Raw genomic sequence first — 20,105 nt, forward strand, 5'->3', positions numbered from 1 at the left:
CCCTTCCTCCCTTCCTCCCTTCCTCCCTTCCTCCCTTCCTCCCTTCCCTCCCTCCCTCCCTCCCTCCCTCCCTTTCTTTTTTGTCTTTACGTGATTTATATCCACAACTTCTCTGAAACAATTTTAATGCATTTTGCTAATCTTAATTTTCAGTCTGATTTTTGGCTTTCATGGCCAAATTCCTGTGCCAGTACTTAGGCACACAAATACTTTGTACAAAACATAAAATTAGACTGGATTTTTTTTTTTCCTGATTCACAAGCAACTTTCATAAGAAATCAGGTGCACTCTGCCTATGTTAATACCTTCATCTTTTGCCTACAGGGTGATGTAGGACTGCCTGGCCCTCCGGGTCCCCCTCCATCGACTGGAATACTAGAATTCATGGGATTCCCAAAGGGGAAACAAGGAGAAAAGGTAAATATAACTTAGAAGCCCTCCCATCCCCTTGATACAAAGGCTGAAAAAACTTATTAGACAGTGAAGGCCATTATCTTTCCAAACCATACTCATTTTCTGCACTAGTTTAATCTCCAGAGAGTTATTGAATAAAAATATTGTCAGCTCAGAGCAGTGTGGAGCGTTGTAGAATCCATACCTGTCAGAATGATAAAGCTATTTAAAGATTTCCATTGTTAATCCTAGAATGAATAACCTTCTATTAGTTTTCCTTGGACCTGTGAAATATGATTGTGTAAAAATAAATGATAAAAAACCAACAATTCCTTTCTAAAAAGTAAATAAAAAGCTCCAAGTCTTTTGCTTTCACTCTGACACACACTAACATGAAATAATCGGATTTCTCTCACTTATTTTGTTACTCAGGCATTTACTGAGATACATGTGTAGCTCATCAGCATGTCTATAAAAGCCCTGTGGAACTTGAGTCAAAGATTCTCTGCACACATGAAGTATAGGCGTATTGGATTAGTCTAGGACACATACAGAATGGTGTGGGAGCTGATGTGAGCTTGCATAAGCCACTGCATAAGTCATGGGAGTCACTGTGTTACTTGGTGGAGTTGCATTAGTCTGAGACTCAAATAAGGGCTGTTAATATGGCTCACTCTTGAAGTTGTAAGCAGGATTACAATGACTATTTTATCTCAGCATGTGTTATTAGCCGCTTTCCATGAATTACTGTGCATGTTCAAAGATGACAATCTGAGATGTTCTGTTTTGCCTTCCAGCAGTGGAGGAATGTAGAACAATAGTTCCAAAGTAGTGGTCTTAGAAGCCATGGGAAGTGGTCACAGACAATCCACTGCATGCATCGGCACTGGCAAATGATGACACAAATCAAGCATAGTTACTGCCAAATAAGGCCTTGCCTTAGGAGTCAGGAGTGCGATGGGTGGATTGGGGTAAATCATGCTTTCATGGACAGCGGTTTATTGTGTTTACCTTTCTCCTTTTTCAGGGTGAGCCAGGCCCTCAAGGATTGCCTGGAGACAAAGGATTGCCTGGACTGCCGGTAAGGGAGAGTTTTTAGTGTGTGCCCAGTATGAGTTAGATGGCTCAGAAGCCTCTGAATAGCTCATAAGATCTCTACAGGAGTTTCTAGGCACTTGAATATTTGAAAATCTAATACAAATGTCCACGTAATTTTGTGAAAACTGTAATCTGATCTTTTTTGTCTTGGAAAAATGAAGAAGACAGCGTTGTCCTGTTATAGGTGCTACAAAGCAGCCATCGTTTCAGTACGTCTGAACTGTGGTTTGCAAAGGAAATCTGCAAGTTTTGCTTATCCACTTGATGGTAGTGTTTCTTGATCTCCCACAGAGAGCTAGGTACATTTAAAAAATCCTCTTAGTTTAATTGTATTTAGATGTGCTTTTTGTTTCAAGTTATAAAGCACATATACTTATCTTTATGTCTGACTATCTTAATGTATATATCTAGTTTTAAAATGGGCTGTTTAACATTAGTGCTTATAAACTCAGGAATGTGTAACATCTTCCCTCTATGAATTAACAACAACAATTTATCTCTGGATTCCAGAGAGGTCTTTCCCAGCTTATAACTTATTATAAACACAAGTTCTTTAGATAAGTTTTGGTAATAAATATTTTGTGGAACTTCTGGCCAATGAGATAAATTGTTTGCTGGTTTCTTCAGTGTACAGATGTTCTCAGTAGAATGGCGTGCGAGAACCTGTTCATGAAGCACAGTTTGTGGACATGTTCCATTATGTGCATGTTTATCTTTAAGCATCACGAGAGGCCCACAGGAGCTGGTGGGATTGAGGATATGTGTGAATTTAACCACAAGCGTAAGATATTTCAAGACTGAAGCCTGAAAATTGCCTACCTACTGTAACTCACTGAAATTAAATCCTGGTGTTCCATCTGTGGATTTGATACTTCTTGCTGATGGGAAAACCACCAAACAGTTCCAACTGTTGAGCGTGAAAATTTTTGTGTCATTCTGAGGCTTTAGAAATTAAAAAAAAAAATTAAAAAAAGGTGCTCTGAGTCTTGCCTTGAGCTGCTACTGTTAAGAAATTAGATTTGAAATTACTTCTAAATGTAGAATACGATACAGAATGACAGAACTTCGCTGCTTATAGCACAGTGTTACTTGCATTTCCTGCTAAGAAACGTGCTATAGTCTAAATGGATGAAAGTCAAAGGGAGTGAAGAAGATAATGCACTGCACATAATACCAGCTGCTTGATTTCTTTCTGGGGCAAAAGAAGCCCAGCAGAAACAGTCCATTTCCTTTGCATCTCTGTTGCAGTTTATGTTAAAAGATGTTTCGGTGCTCATTCTGATTTAGGATTGTTCTGAAGTTCCTTTCAGATCTAATGTTAATATTTTCCCTCAGGGTTTTGGTGGTGTTGGAGAAAAAGGAGAAAAAGGTGTGCCTGGTTTGCCAGGTGGCAGGGTAGGTAACCTTACAGAGTCTTTAAATGCCTGTTTTTAAACTAGTTTCATAAAGTGGACTTACCACTAACAGAAGCATTCTCAAAGCATGTAGGAGTCCCAGATACAGAATTGTGACCCATATTAGCCAGCACCATACAATAACATAACCAACAGTTCTTCTCTCAGTAAAGTCTTAGACTAAGGGTGAAATATGAAAATAGATGAGGCAGTCCAAGAAAATCATACATGAGTACTGGAGGACTTGATACTGCCAGGCCTGAGTTTTTTCCATGCTTTTTGAAAGCTTCACAGAGGCTTTGCAGGGACTTAAGGGAGCTTTTACCCCTTATCAGAATAAGCTATGAAAGAACACATGGTTGGGAATGAAGAAGTCCAGCTGGCAATAGAGATTGGTCAAACTTGACAGTGAAGGTGGAAGTTAACAGCACGCTCCATCACATGCCATAGATTCTTCTAGTCACCATGAACTTGCAGCAACGTGGTGCTCATACACAACAGGAAGACCAAAGCATTCTGTTCTGCATCTGAAGAACAAAACTGTCACAGCAGAAAATATTTGTCTCTGTTAAGTTTCACAGCTTTGTAATGACGAACCACCTACCAATCTTGTAAGTTGAGAAACTCATGAATTAGTTAGCAGGATAATGACTAAAGAAGATAAGACACCTTTTTATCAGTTATCCTGTTGAATGCTTTTGACGATGATTGTTAATATTTGGAAGAGAAGGAAAACCATTAGTAGCTTCTCCTTTTGAAATTTTACCTTTTCACTCTTTGGTACTGAGATCTCAGAGCCTGGTGAAGTAAGAGCAGACTGAGATGGAGCTTCTGAAAGTTACATAATGTGTTTTCCTTTCTTAGGGTCTTTTGGGGCTGGATGGATCCAATGGCATTCCAGGGAGAAAGGTGAAATACTCTTTTTATGTTTTACTGCAGAAACCAGCTTAGGTATTATGAGTGCTGAGAAATCAGTGCAATCAGGTTACTGTTTATTCCTTCTCAGATGCTTGACAGTATGTGTAAGACAACAAACTGGCTTTGCAATACAGGTCTAAGCACTGAAGGTGTCTCAGCTATCAAATTATGCCATGTTATTGTGTCACTTCATAAAAATGTTCATGTTTGCAACTTTGCAGGGTCATCCAGGTATTCCAGGCTATCCAGGACTGGATGGAGTTGAAGGCACAAAGGTAGCTTCTCAGATGGAAATACTAAAGCACTGCCATCGTAAATATATTTGCATGAATAAATGTCATTGCTTCAGTCGAACTTATGGGAGGGAGTGGATGCTTAAGATAGCTGTCAGGGCTGCCACATGTCTGCAAATGGAGTGGAAAATGACTGTACAGTAGTTTGCTGTGAGTGATCTTAAAATCTGCCACCAACATTGATATATGGTTGGCAAACATGAGAAATGCAAGCAGTGAAGGGCTTATTTGATGGAGAGCATGTAGTGTAGGTTTATACACAGAGCAGTGCTACTGCATGAATCATCAAAGTGCTGCACTGCTCTGGCACAACGGATTGTGTTTGTAATATGTATTTATGATGGTGATTTGGACAACAGTCAGATTTTGCACTTCCTGTTTTAAAGAGGATTTGATGCTGTGTTAGAGTGAGAGGAATTAATGATACCACAGTTTGTCACAAGTTGCTTGTTGTATTAAGTCATTTTCTGGAGAAATCCATTTCCCCCTTTTTTTCTACAGGGTGAAGTAGGTGACATTGGTCCCCCAGGCCCTCCTATCATTGTTGACAAGGAAGGTGTAGTAATTTCAGGTACACGTTTTTATTTCTTTTTTTTTTTAAACAAGTTTAAAGCACTTTTTTTTTCTGATGCAACTTGTTCTATTTCTGTATTTTAGCACTTCTCCATGCTGTGATTTGAGTCTAGCCTATCTCTTGTTATTCCTCCTTTCATTTCTGTATTGGTAACATACAGATACATTTCATGCCGTGTATTTATCCCTGAATTTGTAATAAATCTTTCATTCCTGACTTGCAAAATGATACATTTCAAGGTACAATTAAACACCTGGGAAACTGACTGTATATGAGCATGGGGAAATGTAGCCTACCTGTGTGTCTTATTTCTGTGTACCAAAGAAACGGATAGCCTGAATGTCATTCTGCTCTTATTTGTCCTTCAATGTGATAGGAATACCATTGAGAAGAGAAAATTAATGCCACAGTTGAAAGAGCTCTGGGTGACAACAGTCTTGGAGTCTGTAAAATTATGGGGACAAGTTGCATAATGCCTCATTCTCTTTCAAACGCAGTCAAGTTTGAAACAACTTCTCACTGGACTCAGGAGGAAGTTTTCCCATCATTGTTAGCTTAGCCTAACAGACCTACTAGTAACAGCTTTGCTGTCAGTGAGATCAGTGACAGAGGTAGTAATCTGTACAGTTCTTCAGCAGAAATTCTCGAGTTTTTCTTCCTTGTCTTTCTGTATTTGTCTAACAGGTGCCCCAGGTGACCCTGGAAACCCAGGAATACCTGGTCCTCCAGGAGATGAAGGGATCAGTGGCCTACCAGGTTTTCCAGGAGCTCCAGGGTTTCCAGGCCTGGAGAGAGGTAAAGCATCTGCTGAGTGACCTTAACAGGTTGCTTTCTGTGTGTTTGTTGTGAGAATGCTCTGGGTGGCAGGCTGGAGATGTTGAAGGTACTGCAGCGAGCCTCTCCATCCTCCTGCTGGCCTGACTTACAGGCTGCTGTGAGGTGCAGAAGGCGAGGAAGAGGCACAGGAAAACCAAGCGTGTTCATTTGGGTGGGAGCAGAATTAGTCCCACGGTGATTGCGATCTGTTTCAAGGCTCCAGCTCTCAATATTTGATACACAGAAGTTGTTTTGTTTGATTTCTATTTCAAATTGAATTAAATGTTCCATTTCAGTTTCAAATTGACAGACCCTTTCCTACAAATGGAACATTTTATATGTTTTTGAAAAGGAGCTTTTTTGATTGAGTCTTCATTTTTCACACAATTACAGAAACGCAGGGGTTGGAAGGGACCTCTGGATCTCATCTAGTCCAACCCCTGTGCTAAAGCGGGTTCCCTGCAGTTCTGTTTTGCAGCAGAGAGCTAGCATGTTGGCTAAGTGAAACCACTGTAGCTGGAACCCATTTGTCCCATCAAAAATCTCACTCGAGTTTCTGTTTAATGTCATTTGTGCAATCCTGGCTGCAGTGTTCCGGACACTGGTACTAAGGCAATTACCTCCACTCAAACTCAATCTGAAAATTAATGAATCATGGTGTTCCATAGTTAATTGTCTCACCTATTAGTGAGATTTCAATACAGCCCTGTAAAGTTTTTTTATATGCAATTAGAAAATGTTCTTTACTAACATGGTTACAGTTCAGGACACAATAGTAATTTTCACAATATTAAAGCTATCAGAATATGTTTGCTGCTGGAGAGCTGCTAATCATGTCAGTGTTGTTTAGATGGAATGGGCCCTGGAGGGTCTCCAGGTATTCCTGGTGTGAAGGGTGAAATGGGAGAACCAGGAAGAGCAACAGTTGGATCACCAGGAGCTCCAGGAAGAGATGGTTTACCTGGTCTGCCAGGAGCACCAGGATTGCCTGGGTCATCACGTATGTACATTTTTGACATCAATTTCTACATTGAATTCATAGTGAAACAAAGCAAATAATGATTTCTGTATTTATTTATTTGCAAGTGGAGATTATTCATCTGTAAATCTTAAAAGCTTGGTTAACATCGCGTTGTAATTGTAACTCATAACCTTTGATATATTTATCTGCATTCCTCTGAAATAACAAAATGCAAATAATAGCATTAGCAAAAACTAATTATTTTTGAGGTGGGTAACCTGATAGACTGAAGCACACGGTTCTAACGGCACAATTTATGTTTGTTCTGTTCTGGTAGGATGAAACGGAGCCAATTCAGATATTGACTTCTGAGAAACATGTTTCAGTTAGGGAAAAGAAAGGAGGTTATATCATATAGCATGCAGGTTGATGGGAGGAAAGCTAAATTCAGTTTCCCGTGGTGTGTACTGAATTAGATAAAGAAGATCCTGTGACTTTTTGAGCACTTGGGGTAAATGACTGATCTTGCAAGTCGGTATGTAAGGATAGGATACCTGAAGAAACAGTTTATAGACACAAGGAAATGTGATTTCAATTTTATGTATTTCCTGATTGGTTTAATTATGCACTGTTTTGTTTGGTAAAGTGGTAAACCTTATGTTATGTTATTCTGCCATAAACTGAGTTCAAACAGTATGTTTTATTTGTTTTGTTCTAGAGAGCAAAAAGTTTCAAAATCAGAGCGTGCTCTGATTAAATGATTTTTCATGGAGAATTAAATGCTGCCTTATCAATAATTATTTGTCAGTTAAATCCTGCTGATTTTTCTGCAGAGTCTGTAAAGCTCTTGGAGCTGTTTTTAGCTGATGGTTGCAGGTTGTTTCCGTGGAAGATCAGATGTGTGCTGATCAGCACTGCATCTTACTGTTGTCACTGAGGGAAGGGCTTTCAGACACTGTAGTGTTAGATTATGTTAGGTCTCGTCCCTCTGCTGTTTCTGTCAGCTCATGTTTCATTGTATTCATCAGCATATAAAGAGATTCTGAGAGTAGTCCTGCAGTTGTGAAGTGAGTAATGGGATTTTCCCTTAACCTTCTGCCACTTGTTCCCTTTCCTGAACTGCATGGACTAATTTGTTTGCCCTCTGTACCACGTTTGCAGTTTGCTTGGTTATTTGGCCTGTTAAATCTTTGAAAAAGTGCAGTAATAGAGCAGTAGAGGAGTAAAGCTCTGTTATATCCACCTTGCAGGATCTTTGCTCTTCTATATGAGGAGCACAAAACAAACATATGTCAGCCCATGGTCCTCTGTTCATCTCCTTGCATCACCACAAGCCATTGCTTGATCTGACACCATTTCTGCCAGTTGCATATCTCACATTATAAGTAATTAACAAGCTTTAAATCAAGCCTTCTCAGGCCTTTTTTCTTGTTTTCCACACACAGGCCCTTCATTTCTCCCAGATGGGATCCTGGATGGAAGGACTGGTGCCCCAGGGGAGCCTGGACAAAGAGGACTTCCAGGAGCTTTGGGTCCAAAAGGTTACAAAGGTAATTGACTCTTGTTTTGGAAGAGCCTTTTAACAATCAATTGACCTCACTTTAGCATGGTAAATATCCTAAGGGTGAAAGTTTCTTTATGACAAATCAGAGAAGCTTCTAGTTGGATTAAAAGAGCAGTAGCTTTTACAATTCAGAGAGAATGGTGCCCAGCACTGCTGTTGAAATCTTGTTTTCTTCTTCCTCTGCTCAGGCAAATGAGCAAATAAATATTTCACACTCAGTTAGCTGATCAGGTTGTGCTTCGAAGCCATAACATGTAATGAGATTTAGAAATAACGTCCTTTGTGCTGCTTTTTTAATACAGGCTGAAAATGACAGAAGAACAATTTTATTCTCCTCTGTGCTAAAAAAAAAAAAAAAAGATGAGAACTTGGGTTTTAGTGCATAACAGAACTAGCAGCAAAAAAAAAAACAAAGCAGTATAACACAGACATCACTGCGCACTGTTGTTTGGATGTGAGCCCAGTTGCAGTTCCAGAAAAGATGAAGTTAACCAGCTGAGGGTCATTGTAACCTTCTGTGAGTGGGAGTATGGATTTGCTTTCTCTGACATGCAAACATACCTACTAAAATCCACAGGACTTTTGACCTAAACTCTCCTAAAACCATCTCCTTTAGAGAGTCTAAACCTTTGGGAAGAGGTATTAAAGTAAGCATGTTATAATACGTAATGCCTAGGATCATGCTGCGTGTGGTAGTTTGGTGGTGGGTGTTGTAGAGAAATTAACCCAGACAGAGTTTCCCTTGCTTGATACTCCTTGAGCAAAGTAGGCAAAACAGCATATCATTTCAGAATGGTTTTGTCCTAATTGACCCAAATCCCACTTACGGAGATCTTGAAGCTGTAAAAGGGTCTTTATCCAAGCATAACTGAGTGGTGACTGTATTTTACAGGAGATGCAGGTGATTGTGCTTGTGATGGAGGAATTACAAGAGCAGGTCTAAAAGGCATCTCAGGTCCACAGGGTCCACCAGGAAGTCGTGGTGTGCCTGGGATTAAAGGTGTTAGTGGAGACCCAGGCACAGTGGGTGCACCAGGACTGCGAGGCCCTCTGGTAAGGGAGGAAGAGTTTTTACTGTTCATCCTTAATTAAAGGAGAAAAAATGTCCATGTGCAGTCACTGGTGTTGATTGCATTGAGACCTGGACACAGTTTTTGTGAAGTTTCTTGTACTTGTTTGGACAAAAAAATAAATAAACCTAGAAATTGATATGTGAAAAGGATCTGAAAGTAGAGAAATTATCATGTGTAAAAATGGAGGAAGAAATGGTTCTTAAATTCTGAGAACTGCCATTTAGGAGCCAAGAGTAAAAGCAGTAACAGCCATTCATCCCAGGGCCTCTTGGCCACAAGCATGCATTAGACCCAGGGTTCTTCCTAACAGGACTGGTTGTGAAAGCAGAAATGTATCTGTATGGAGAGAAAGCCTGAAATCGGACGATGAGGTCTTTCCACACCATTGCTCATAGCTTTGAAGGCTGTGTGTCTTAGATGCAGTCTCATCAGTTGCACTACACTAAAACTTTAGAATTTCTTTATCAATGTCAGTGAATGCAGCACACCAAGTAATAGGGGAGAAGACTTAATAATTTGAATCTGCTATAGTGTTCCCAGATGCCATCCAGGACTGCTGTCACTATAGTGACATGCACCAGCATTTGGCTTGCCACTGTAAAATTGTACTGATTTAACTGAATCACTTGAAAATGATCAAAACCCCACCTCCTTTTCTTTTCTTTTCTTTTTTTAAAGTATAACATATACAATAGGAAACCCTTTGGAAATCATTTCTATCTCCAGTTGTTGTGTCCTGATCTTGTATGATATTTCTAGAAAGCAAAGGCTCTTCTCTGCATATTCATGTGCCTGCTTTTTTTTGCTTTGTTTTGTTTTTTTTTGCTGTTTTTTTAATTTGTTGGTTTCTAGGCTTCAGCTGGCCAGCAAGGTCTTCCAGGCCATAAGGGAGAAAAAGGTGATTCATCCTATGCAACAGGCAGAGGTGCTCCTGGGGACCGTGGTGCCACTGCACCCATAGGACCATCAGGCTTCCCAGGAACTCCTGGCAGGGATGGACTTCCAGGTTTGCCAGGCCCACCAGGTCCACCAGTAAGTTCAAATTCTTTTAGCAGCAGTGCTTCAGAATCCTAATGAGGAGCAGAGAGATTAAAAAGGCCTGCTTTACTAGTCCTCATCATCTGTATTATAAGTCTCCAAACACGTGAAAAATCTCATAGTCCTTGGGCACGAATTTGTCTTGGTGAAGATCAGTGATTGGAACTCATTGTGCCTCTGGCTACACAGTCAAATGATGAAGTTCTTGCAGTGGGGAAGGCCCTAATGCTTTTTTGCACTGAACAAATGAGCACAACCTTGGAACTGAAAAACCAAAACAGAATATTGTAATTATATATATACATATATATGTGCATCTTTCTGAATACGTAGTACTTAGTGTGTTGGCAAATAAAATATGAAGTATTATTTGTAGTAGTAACTGGGTCTTTCTGCATTTTGGAATAGTGGTGGCTGATTTACAGTGATTTCCACATACTTTCCCAGGCTCATTTGAAACTCGCGCAGGACTGACAAAACTTCAAGCATTTGTTAAAATGGCAGTGTATGCCTTCTTTCCACATCTCTTTGATTTTCTGCTGTAATTGTCTTTGTTGCTTACAGGGTGATGGTGGGCTAGGTTTCCCTGGTGAAAAAGGTCTGCCAGGATTACCTGGCTCCAAAGGCCGTCCGGGAGAGATCGGTTCTCCTGGCATTGGGTATCCTGGCCCTGCTGGACTTCGTGGGCCACCAGGTGACCCAGGGATGGATGGTTCTCCAGGACAAGCAGGTCTGCCAGGCCCTCTGGGTACGTGTTTCTCCATCTGCTCTTACTTTGAAAAGGTGCAAAGCTGCTGTGTCAAGTGACAAAACAACTACTGCTGTTCTTGTAACCAAGCCTTAAGGAGGCATTAAGGATTGCTCTTTATGTTAACTAAAGCTGGTGTGTGGGCTTACCAGACTCGACATAGCAGTCACTGCTTTCTGAAGTTGTTATTCTCAGGAGGACACAGATAATAAGCAGCAGATATCTGAGTTGAATACTCAAGTACTAATGGTGTTGAATGGAACCTACTCACCAGAGAGCCATTTTACACCAATGGTGTTGGGGAAGACAATTAAAATGAAGTCTTTAGAAAGCACGACCTACTTGGTTGTCCAGGTAAAAGTAATAACTCACTGATATTTGGGACTTCTGAATCAATTTTCAGAACTATTACTGAAATGAAAAGAGCTCCAGAACAAAGCAGTTAAGCAAATGTTCCCCTATGCATATATTCAAGCAAAGTAATGGAAAAAACACCCTTCTTCCCCAAAGCTCCTTTTGTGATAATCTTTTGGATGTACTTTATCTGACTAAAAGGCTTTTAAGATCCTTTAAATTTTGATTTTTAGAACATATATCTGAGGTAGCATTAATCTGAGCCAGTTACCACCATTTAGGAGCTAATTCTGTAGTTGTAGTACAGACTTCTCTTGAAATAACTGGAAGCGTTTTTGGAGTGGAAAAGCTTGAGTTAGTTTTTGTGATAATCACTGCTGTGACCATGTTAACATGACTTGACATTGTCAGTGACGAAGAGGAATGCTGGAAGTGTTTGAGATCTTTCAAGTAAATCTGATGTGCTAGCAAACTGGTAATGCCTCCTAAGTTGAATGAAAAGGGGTTGGTGGTACAGAATGTTTATAAGAAATGAAAGGCACGCAAAGAGCTTTGCAATTGCTGAGTCATGTTTGCTGAAAGTGTTCTTACAGGCCGTGTGGCTGTTTCTTAGTCTGACAGATTGCAGAAGCAGCAGTTGGAGAGCAAGACAGAAAAATAAATCCTTGCTGTTCCACCTACAGCATATGAATCTCTCTGGCATAAACTCTGGGTTCACAGTTTTTTAAACATCTATCAGTACTTTCTAGATGTGCATTCTGTCATTTATTTTAGACTTTTCACACTGTAGCATACAGTTTATATACCACTTAGAAACATACTCAGGTTTTAAAAGTTAGGAACACCTTTCTGCTCCCACTGGTTTTGAAAGCTCCCGCCCCTGCTCGTAGGCATTCTGAGTCACAGACTGCCTTTTCAATACCTACTTTGCTAGTGGAAGCCATGGATATCCTGCTACTGTTACTCCATGACAGTAGTTGCAATCACTTACTGGTCACACAGTAAGTAGTAGGGATGAGATTAGACTCCAGGCGTCAAACGCTTTCTTTTTAACATCATGTATTTCATATGTCAGCAGTGTTTGGTGTACTTAAGTTCACTCCCAATCACTTACATGTCCTGTGGAAAACATCTGGATACAAAATCTTTCTCTTCTGACCATCTCTCTGTGTGCACCCTCATTGTTTCTTTGTTTCAGGTATCACCTTGCCCTGCATAGTTCCTGGAGCATATGGTCCTCCTGGGACTCCCGGCCTTCCTGGGTTGCCAGGTATGGAGACAAGCTGATTGTAATGACTACCAAGAAGTACCTATTCCTCAGAGAAGATAATACCTGCTAATTGATGTCCTATGAGTGATAGGTATTCCTGAGAGTTAACTGACAGAATAGTAGTCTTTTTCTTCAAAGGGTCTGGGCTTAAATTCCATAGAGGATCATAATGATTGCACCATTTTTTCCCTTTCAAGTAGCCTCTGAACACAAACTCTTTTCTTCTGCCTTTTTTTCTGCTGTTGAAAAAGCCATGGATTTGAGATGCGTTGTGGGTTATGTTTTCAGTGAGTGTTTCTGCACAAGCTTTGCAGAAGAGATCTGATCCCATTTCCCAGTGCTGTGTTTGTGCCTTCCACCGTTCATTCATTAGTATTATTTTAATCCTTAGGTCCCAAAGGCAGCAAAGGCTTTCCTGGCATTCCGGGGCAGCCTGGATTACATGGATCTAAAGGACAGCCAGGGTCTCCAGGAATAATTAGCTTGCAAGGGGAACCTGGTAAGAGTTTTTATCATATGATAAATTTGTACAGTGTTTTATCAAAAGAGTTGATTCTTCTAGGCCACGTTTCCACATGTTAAATTCACAGTGTTCTGTTGTGAACTCCACAGTGCTTCTTTCAGATGCCATCTCTGCTTTTAATATTATACTGCTGGTGTAAGGACATAAGGACAGCCAACAGTTTGTTTCTCCAGAGGCCACCATCATATGCTTTCTAACAGTTTAGAAACTTCAAGTTGATTTTAAAACCTGTTCTAAACCATGTGATATTCTGGTAAAGACACACTGTACATCATATTTGGATTTGTTTTAGCTGTGGGGGTTTCTGATGTTTGTAGTAAATGAAGAGCGAGCTGTGGGCTGTTAGGCCACCATATGTCCATCATTTCTCTGTGAGTATGGCTGTCAAAATCTCTTTTCACTGCATTAATGGGAGGATATGATCTTTATGTAGTCAGAGATCGCATGACGTAGCCTGTCATGCAGTGGAACACTCATACAGCAGTGCTACTTTATTTCTACTTGGTAAGTGACAAAGAGAACTTTGCAGTCCTCCTTTTACCAGGACTGCTGGTGTCTTCTGCCCCTCAGTGCCCAAAGCTGGAGGACAGAGTTAGAAAGGTGTGATTGGTATATTATCTTTGCTGCTCTTGTGCAGGGTAGTGGTAGTGGAGAAACCATTGTTTCTAGTTTGATAGGTTTCCAAACAGCCTTTGCTTGCACGGGTATTTTAAAAATTTTGTTAGAGATGTTACTGGAAGCAGACAGCATGTACTTCTGATGAGTGACATTTACTATCTGTGTCCCTGAGGTTTCCCTGGACCTCGAGGAGAGCAAGGGTCACAAGGACTTCCAGGATTGGATGGGACAGACGGTTTGCCTGGGAAGATGGGTGCTTCAGGCTTAGCTGGAACTAAGGGAGCTCCTGGAGATGTATTTGGTGCTGAGAGTGGAGCTCAGGGGGAGCGTGGCCGACCTGGGCTCTCAGGAGATAAAGGACTTGCAGGTGATCTTGGGTTTCCAGGACCAAAAGGTAAGCACTGATGCTGCTTGTATCTGGGAATATCAAACTGTTTCTTTCAAAAATCTCTCGTTTTTCCCATCTCTTTAAGATACTCTATTAGTGATCCTTTAAGCTGCTTGCAGGTGCATGTGTGGTGGTTTGTTTTTAGAATCTAATGTAACTCAAAGACTTTTACTGGGACTCTCATTTTTATTGAAAAAATGAATCTTGTTTTATTTACTTTGTAACTTCCCACCTCTCTGTTCCCAGGGCTGGATGGGAGACCAGGCCTCCTAGGTGTTAAAGGCGAGCTGGGTAATCCAGGGTATTCAGGTGTCCCTGGATTGCGGGGACCTCCTGGTCCTGGAGGTCCTTTTGGCATTAAGGGAAAACCAGGACCACTGGGATCAGCTGGCCTTGCAGGAGCACCAGGTGTGTAACTTCTTCAAATGAAGACAAGTAGCTGAGCTGAGCACTGCAGTGTCGAGGAAGTGTGGGAGAGATTGCCAGTTGCTGATAGAGAGCTCCTACTACTGTATAGGGGTCACAGTGCAGAATCTGAGCTCTTCACCTCTAACTACAGGAATCCTTCTGCACTGAAATGGTGCCCCAAGGTTGTAAGAAGTACAGCAAAAAGACAGGAGAAAGCACTTTGATATCTTTTCACATCTCTGCATTTACAGGCTGGCTGTATACATTCACTAATCTTCATTTCCCTTTTTTATAACGATTGATTTTTTTAATATATGAGGTTGCTTGAAACGCGACTTCTGTGTAGCTTTCTGAGAAGAAGCACTTGCATGCTACTCCAGCTGGGTCAGAAAATCAATCAATTTCCCTTCACTTTACAGGAAAAAGGCACTTGAATACAACAGTATCTCTCAAGCTGTAGTGACTGGAGTGTTTCATGATAACAGTGTATTCAAGACTTGAGAACCAAGCAGAGGGGCATCTGGGAATTAGTAGATAATGGTCTGTGATGTAATTCTGTCCTAACTTGCAGAATGACAGTGCTGAAACACGATGACAACAAATGAATGAAAGCACTAACCTAATTTGAGAAGAAAATTATAGTTGTTAAGCTTTTTATTAGAATGCTAACATGACTTTCACTTCCCTATTATTTTATGGTTTTGGACTGTATGCCACCTATGACTGTTTCCTTCAACTGTTTTTAAATACTGTCCATTGCTAGGATGATAAACTCCAAATGACTAAGATATTTCAGCTGTGTTCTCTGAATCATTGATTTCTTTGTATCCTTATTCTTCCTGTTTACATATTGTATCTGTTTTTTCCTTCACCATGTTTCTATTCCATTTATCAACTCCCCATTTCTGATGTCACACTGTTTGGTAATGGGTTCTTCACATAGGCTGTCAAGGTGAGAAAATGCAGTGTAGCATAAAAGCTCATGGACTAACAACCTAGCTTTTAATGCTACAAGAATTGCATTGACTATAGGTGATACCCCTTATTATTGCTAATCAAACCAGAAGGCAAAGAACTGTTGTAGTGAGAATGCTCAGATAACAGCAAAGCCTGAAGCTTAAAGGGAAATCCTTAACATGCACAAAATTTAAGCCTGAATTTTCTTTGTCTTTTTAAATAAAGCAGCCATTTCATCTACTTCAAAAAAATACTGGATCGTAACTTCAAATGTTTGAATACAGTGAAGCTCATATATTGGGTGCTGCTGCTGCAAATGTCATTTTTCAGAAGCCACTTGATTATTTTTTTTCTTTCTTTGCTCCCTTTGGATCTAAGCATTCTCTTTTCAATGGTTTGAGCCTTTATTTAAAGTTGTAAACCGTTACAAAGCTTCAGCTAGAAACACTCTGAAGCACTTAGAGGCAAAACTGAGTATATGGTGTTGGTTTTATCACAACACTGTCAGAAGCTTGTTCCCTTAGTGAGCAATTTGCCTTTGAGAAGTAACACTTTAACTACCAAGGTGGAAAAGAAACTTGTGAAAACAAGTCTCTCAAATTGATCTCTGCTTCACTCTAAGGATGGGGTAGGTAGATGTAGCTGACATTAAAGATGCTCCCCATCCTGGTTTGGCTGCCTTGATGATAAAGGTAAGACTGGTGCTCTACGCTGTAGTGTCTGGTAAAGGAGACAAAAATGGACACATCATAAGGGGTTTCACTCTTGCCAGTGGTGTAGTGATGTAGGCAGTAACCCTCTTCATAGGTATTTTATGATTAGATCACTAATGCTTTTGCAGTTCTAAACTTTATGCCTTCTAAGTAGGCTGCATGTGCCTTGAGATCCATTTGTTGTATAGAAAACAATGCTGTGCTTAAAGAGTTTGGAAAGCAGTTCACAAAACTTCCCCAGTGTTTGTATGTCATAATCTGTTGAGTTATTGAGTTCTTTCTTGTATTGATTCAGGACTTCCTGGAGTCAAAGGAGTGACTGGGGATGTAGGTCCTCAAGGCCCTGCTGGTATGAAAGGCTTCCCAGGGCTTGATGGTGCTCCTGGACCTCCTGGGGAAAGAGGATTCTTAGGACCACCTGGACCTTTTGGTCAAGATGGACGTCCAGGTTTCTTTGGACCAAAAGGTATGTATTCCATCTGGGGAACAGTGTGAGGTTACTGCCCAAAAAAAAAAAAAAGACCTTGTTGATTTTAGGCCATGCTCTACAGAAGAGACATTTCTCAACTGGTGGTAGGATATGTTTGTTTTGCTGTTGAGCTGTGAATTATGAATGATGAATTTAATAATCAAATTATAGTCATGAGGAGGTCCATGTAAGGACTAGGGCCCCTGTGGAGAATGTATCATGTACGTCAAGACAGAAAGACAAGACATTTGGAAAAATGAGGAACGGTGAGTGAAGTTGTAAAGTGAGGGAAGAGCCCATAGGAGGGAGAGAATGAAGCACAGACCAAAAGAAAAGTAAAAATGTATGGCCACCAAGTTTAAATACAGTAATTGGTTATTTGGGGAATTCAGTGTTATTTTAGCAGGAGAGCAAAACGGATGTGTAACTGCATGTTGCTCACTTGTGGATTGATTGGATTTTACGCTCCAGTCAAAGCAGGACCACGCTCTCAAAGCCAAAAAAATGCTGGTTGAAAGTATCATGACAGAAGTGGCTCTGCTCTGCTTGCACCATCAGGTTTTACTGCCCAGATGTGGGTGACTGGCTAAACACAAATTGCCTCCACCTGGCAGCTAGGTGTGTATGTAGTGTATCAGAAGAGATTAATTTTCTCTATTTATCGACTTTTCCGTACAGGTGAAAAGGGGTCTGCTGGCCTCCTTGGTTTCCCAGGCATGCCAGGCCTGCCTGGTGTCCCTGGGGTCAATGGGTTTAAAGGAACTCCTGGCACAGTGGGAGAAAAAGGAAGCCCTGGAGTTCTGGGACTTCAAGGTCAAAAAGGTGAGAAATAGTTGAAAGGCATTTGCTGTCTATGCAGCAGAAGAACTTCAGAGGCCTTTCTGTAAATTGTAACAATAATAAAACAATTACAAACTTAAACAATTACAATACAATGATGTTTTCTTCTATATGCTGTGTTCTATCCTTCCATGTGAAATACTTTGGTCTGGTTACCAAAGGCAGCAGTAGGTGTACCTACTGATGAAGTGACATCAGAAGATATGGCTGTTCTGTCTCTATCTGTCAGTTTCTAGTGTTACTCTTTTTTTGTTAAACAATCTTACTGCAAAATAATCCAGCTTCATATTTCTTCAGGTGACAGAGGCGATGTAGGTCCACCTGGTCTTCCTGTTCTTGGGGCTCAAGAGCAGGCACTGCAATTGAAAGGAGACAAAGGAGATCCTGGATTAGCTGGACTTGGAGGATTCCCAGGACCCAGAGGTACATCACAACATTGTAGTATTTGTCATTTCGGTTGTCTGGGAGCTGCGTTTACTCCTGATGAAGCATGGCTTTCCTTTTGACAAAATCTGCAATGTTAGTATTTTCTGTTCTGCCATTCACATTTGAGCAAGATTTGCATATGGCAGATCTAAACTGTGAGAAAACAATTTTAGTTCCAAGTTCTGTTCTGTAGGTAATATGCCAAACCTTTGTCTCTCTAAGGAAAGCTGTGGGTGACGGGTCAGTTGGTCAGAGGAATGGTCAAATGAAATGAATGTATTATGAATTGGAATTGTACCCTTTTATACAAACTCAGGTGATAAAGGAATCCCAGGAAGCCGTGGACAGCCTGGTCTTCCTGGACCTGTTGGTTCAGCAAGCAGAGAGAGAGGTTTTCATGGTGACCAAGGCCTCCCTGGTCCATCTGGACAGCTTGGGCTGCCAGGACAGAAGGGTGCACGTGGTATAATAGGATTTCCAGGAATGCCAGGAGAGAGGGTAAATATCTCCTCAAATATCTTCATCCTCTCTAAGAGTGCTTGGGAAGATGCTGTGTTCTAATCGTACTTCTGCTGTAAAGAGGCTGGCCAGAAGCTGACAGAATTTTTCTTTGCAAAACTTTTTGTTTGTTTGTTCTATGCTGTCGAATGACACTTTGGATAATGCCTCTCCATATGAGAGAGGCAAAATGGACATTTTTGCTGTCCATTATCCCACATGACCCCAACCTAAAATGGTAAGAATAAAGAACAAAAACTAGCTTTGGGCTTTCATTTCAGGGTTCAGATGGTATCCCAGGAATACTTGGATTCCCAGGACCTATTGGCCTCCCTGGTCCAAAGGGTAAGCAATCTTTCACTGTGCATTTGGTCTTTCAGTCTATGCAGTCCTAAGATTAATAGCTAAGACAAATGAGTTCTGGAAGTGTCCATTGCTCTCCAATGACTGGCTGGGAAGTAGATGTTCCCCTGGTAGGTCATTCATTCAGTCTCAAGCCAATTGCCTAAATATTTTAATATCCTTTGAAATCTTGATCATAGCACTTTATGAAACGTGGTGGACATTACAAGAGGCCCTGTTCTCTCTGGTCAACTTGAGTTAAAGATATAAAGGGCAGGATGCTGTGAAATTACAGACAAATGTTTGTCTTATCCTGCCCTGAGTGCATTTGCATGCATTGCTGTTTATAAACATTTTCAAACTCCTCATGTACATTATTTACTATTGTCTTTGTTTGCTTTGTGAATTTGCAGTGTAAGCAAGGTTTGTTTTCATAAACGAGACTATTGAGCAGGCTGAGAGCTGCTCCCAGTCAGGTACAGAATGGTCTTCTCAGCTTGTCTTTCTTTTCCAGGTGACCAGGGAGAGTCTGCTGGTGTTCCTGGCACTGCTGGAGTTAAAGGAGAACGAGGGGACCCAGGATTCCCAGGTAGAGTAGCCCTTAATTGCACTTCAAGACTGCAGAATTTCAGGAATTAAGTTGGATAACTGTGCTCTGCTCAAGGTTGTTTATAATCAGTAAAGTTAGATACTTTTGTCTCGTTCTGTAGAAGAGATTTGAGAAGTCTAGTATCCAGGTAGACCACAAATCTGGCTGATAATGAGCATGTCCTAAACCCATCCAATTTGCATGCTGCATCCCATTTCATTCCCTGAAGAGCTGGGGAATTTGCACTGATGTTTGGTGTCCAGGAGGCTGCTCCAGGGCCAGCAGACCTAAGTGCTGCAGCTGCAGTTTAACATGTTTCTTTTCAGACCTACCTCCACTTACTTTACCTCGTGCTCTGGTATAGTGTATGCTTTTATCGTTTCAGGAGAGAGAGGGAGAGAAGGACTCAAGGGTGAATCAGGCTACCCAGGAAGCACTGGAGTGAACGGGGTTAAAGGTGGCCCAGGAGATCTTGGCCAAGAAGGACCAGCAGGTACTGGACTAGGCACCTAAGTTCTGCAGTTCATTGTGTAACTGTGGGACAGCCTCACCATACTGCTCCTGAGTCCTGGTCAGCCCATGTCAGCTGAGGCTTACATAATAAGGTTGACAAGAAGATGGGGATTTTCTCTGACATTACTGTAAGGTGTCACCTTGTCCAGTTGAAACTGATCCTTTGGGTCGACTGTATTGTAATCCTGCACAAGTGAAACCCAGAAGAATTGCTGTAACAAACAGGGAAGACCTTAAGACTGCCCTAAAATCTCCCACTGCAACACTTTGTGGCTGTGTCTCTGAATAGTGAAGTAGCAAGTATACTCTCAAATTGTTATTGGAATA

The 20,105-nt window shown here is 41.0% G+C and overlaps 1 protein-coding gene across 1 annotated transcript in view; it reads left to right on the plus strand.

Annotated features, from left to right (window-relative positions):
• The window catches only part of COL4A6 (collagen type IV alpha 6 chain), a 121,906-nt gene that overhangs the window by 91,796 nt on the left and 10,005 nt on the right, over positions 1-20,105 (plus strand). The window contains exons 12-35 of the mRNA XM_042825404.1: positions 325-417; positions 1,421-1,474; positions 2,827-2,886; positions 3,750-3,794; positions 4,025-4,078; positions 4,598-4,667; positions 5,355-5,465; positions 6,337-6,486; positions 7,893-7,997; positions 8,904-9,064; positions 9,937-10,116; positions 10,687-10,870; positions 12,423-12,494; positions 12,886-12,993; positions 13,808-14,029; positions 14,270-14,431; positions 15,375-15,383; positions 16,397-16,567; positions 17,249-17,392; positions 17,708-17,833; positions 18,153-18,334; positions 18,616-18,679; positions 19,191-19,265; positions 19,651-19,758. Coding sequence (XP_042681338.1) covers positions 325-417; positions 1,421-1,474; positions 2,827-2,886; positions 3,750-3,794; positions 4,025-4,078; positions 4,598-4,667; positions 5,355-5,465; positions 6,337-6,486; positions 7,893-7,997; positions 8,904-9,064; positions 9,937-10,116; positions 10,687-10,870; positions 12,423-12,494; positions 12,886-12,993; positions 13,808-14,029; positions 14,270-14,431; positions 15,375-15,383; positions 16,397-16,567; positions 17,249-17,392; positions 17,708-17,833; positions 18,153-18,334; positions 18,616-18,679; positions 19,191-19,265; positions 19,651-19,758 — 2,710 coding nt within the window. The remainder of the gene's footprint in view (positions 1-324; positions 418-1,420; positions 1,475-2,826; positions 2,887-3,749; positions 3,795-4,024; positions 4,079-4,597; positions 4,668-5,354; positions 5,466-6,336; positions 6,487-7,892; positions 7,998-8,903; positions 9,065-9,936; positions 10,117-10,686; positions 10,871-12,422; positions 12,495-12,885; positions 12,994-13,807; positions 14,030-14,269; positions 14,432-15,374; positions 15,384-16,396; positions 16,568-17,248; positions 17,393-17,707; positions 17,834-18,152; positions 18,335-18,615; positions 18,680-19,190; positions 19,266-19,650; positions 19,759-20,105) is intronic.

Source organism: Centrocercus urophasianus, unplaced genomic scaffold (genome assembly GCF_019232065.1).
Source record: "Centrocercus urophasianus isolate 14NV4802_14NV808 unplaced genomic scaffold, USGS_Curo_1.0 seq_24, whole genome shotgun sequence".
Taxonomy (NCBI): domain Eukaryota; kingdom Metazoa; phylum Chordata; class Aves; order Galliformes; family Phasianidae; genus Centrocercus; species Centrocercus urophasianus.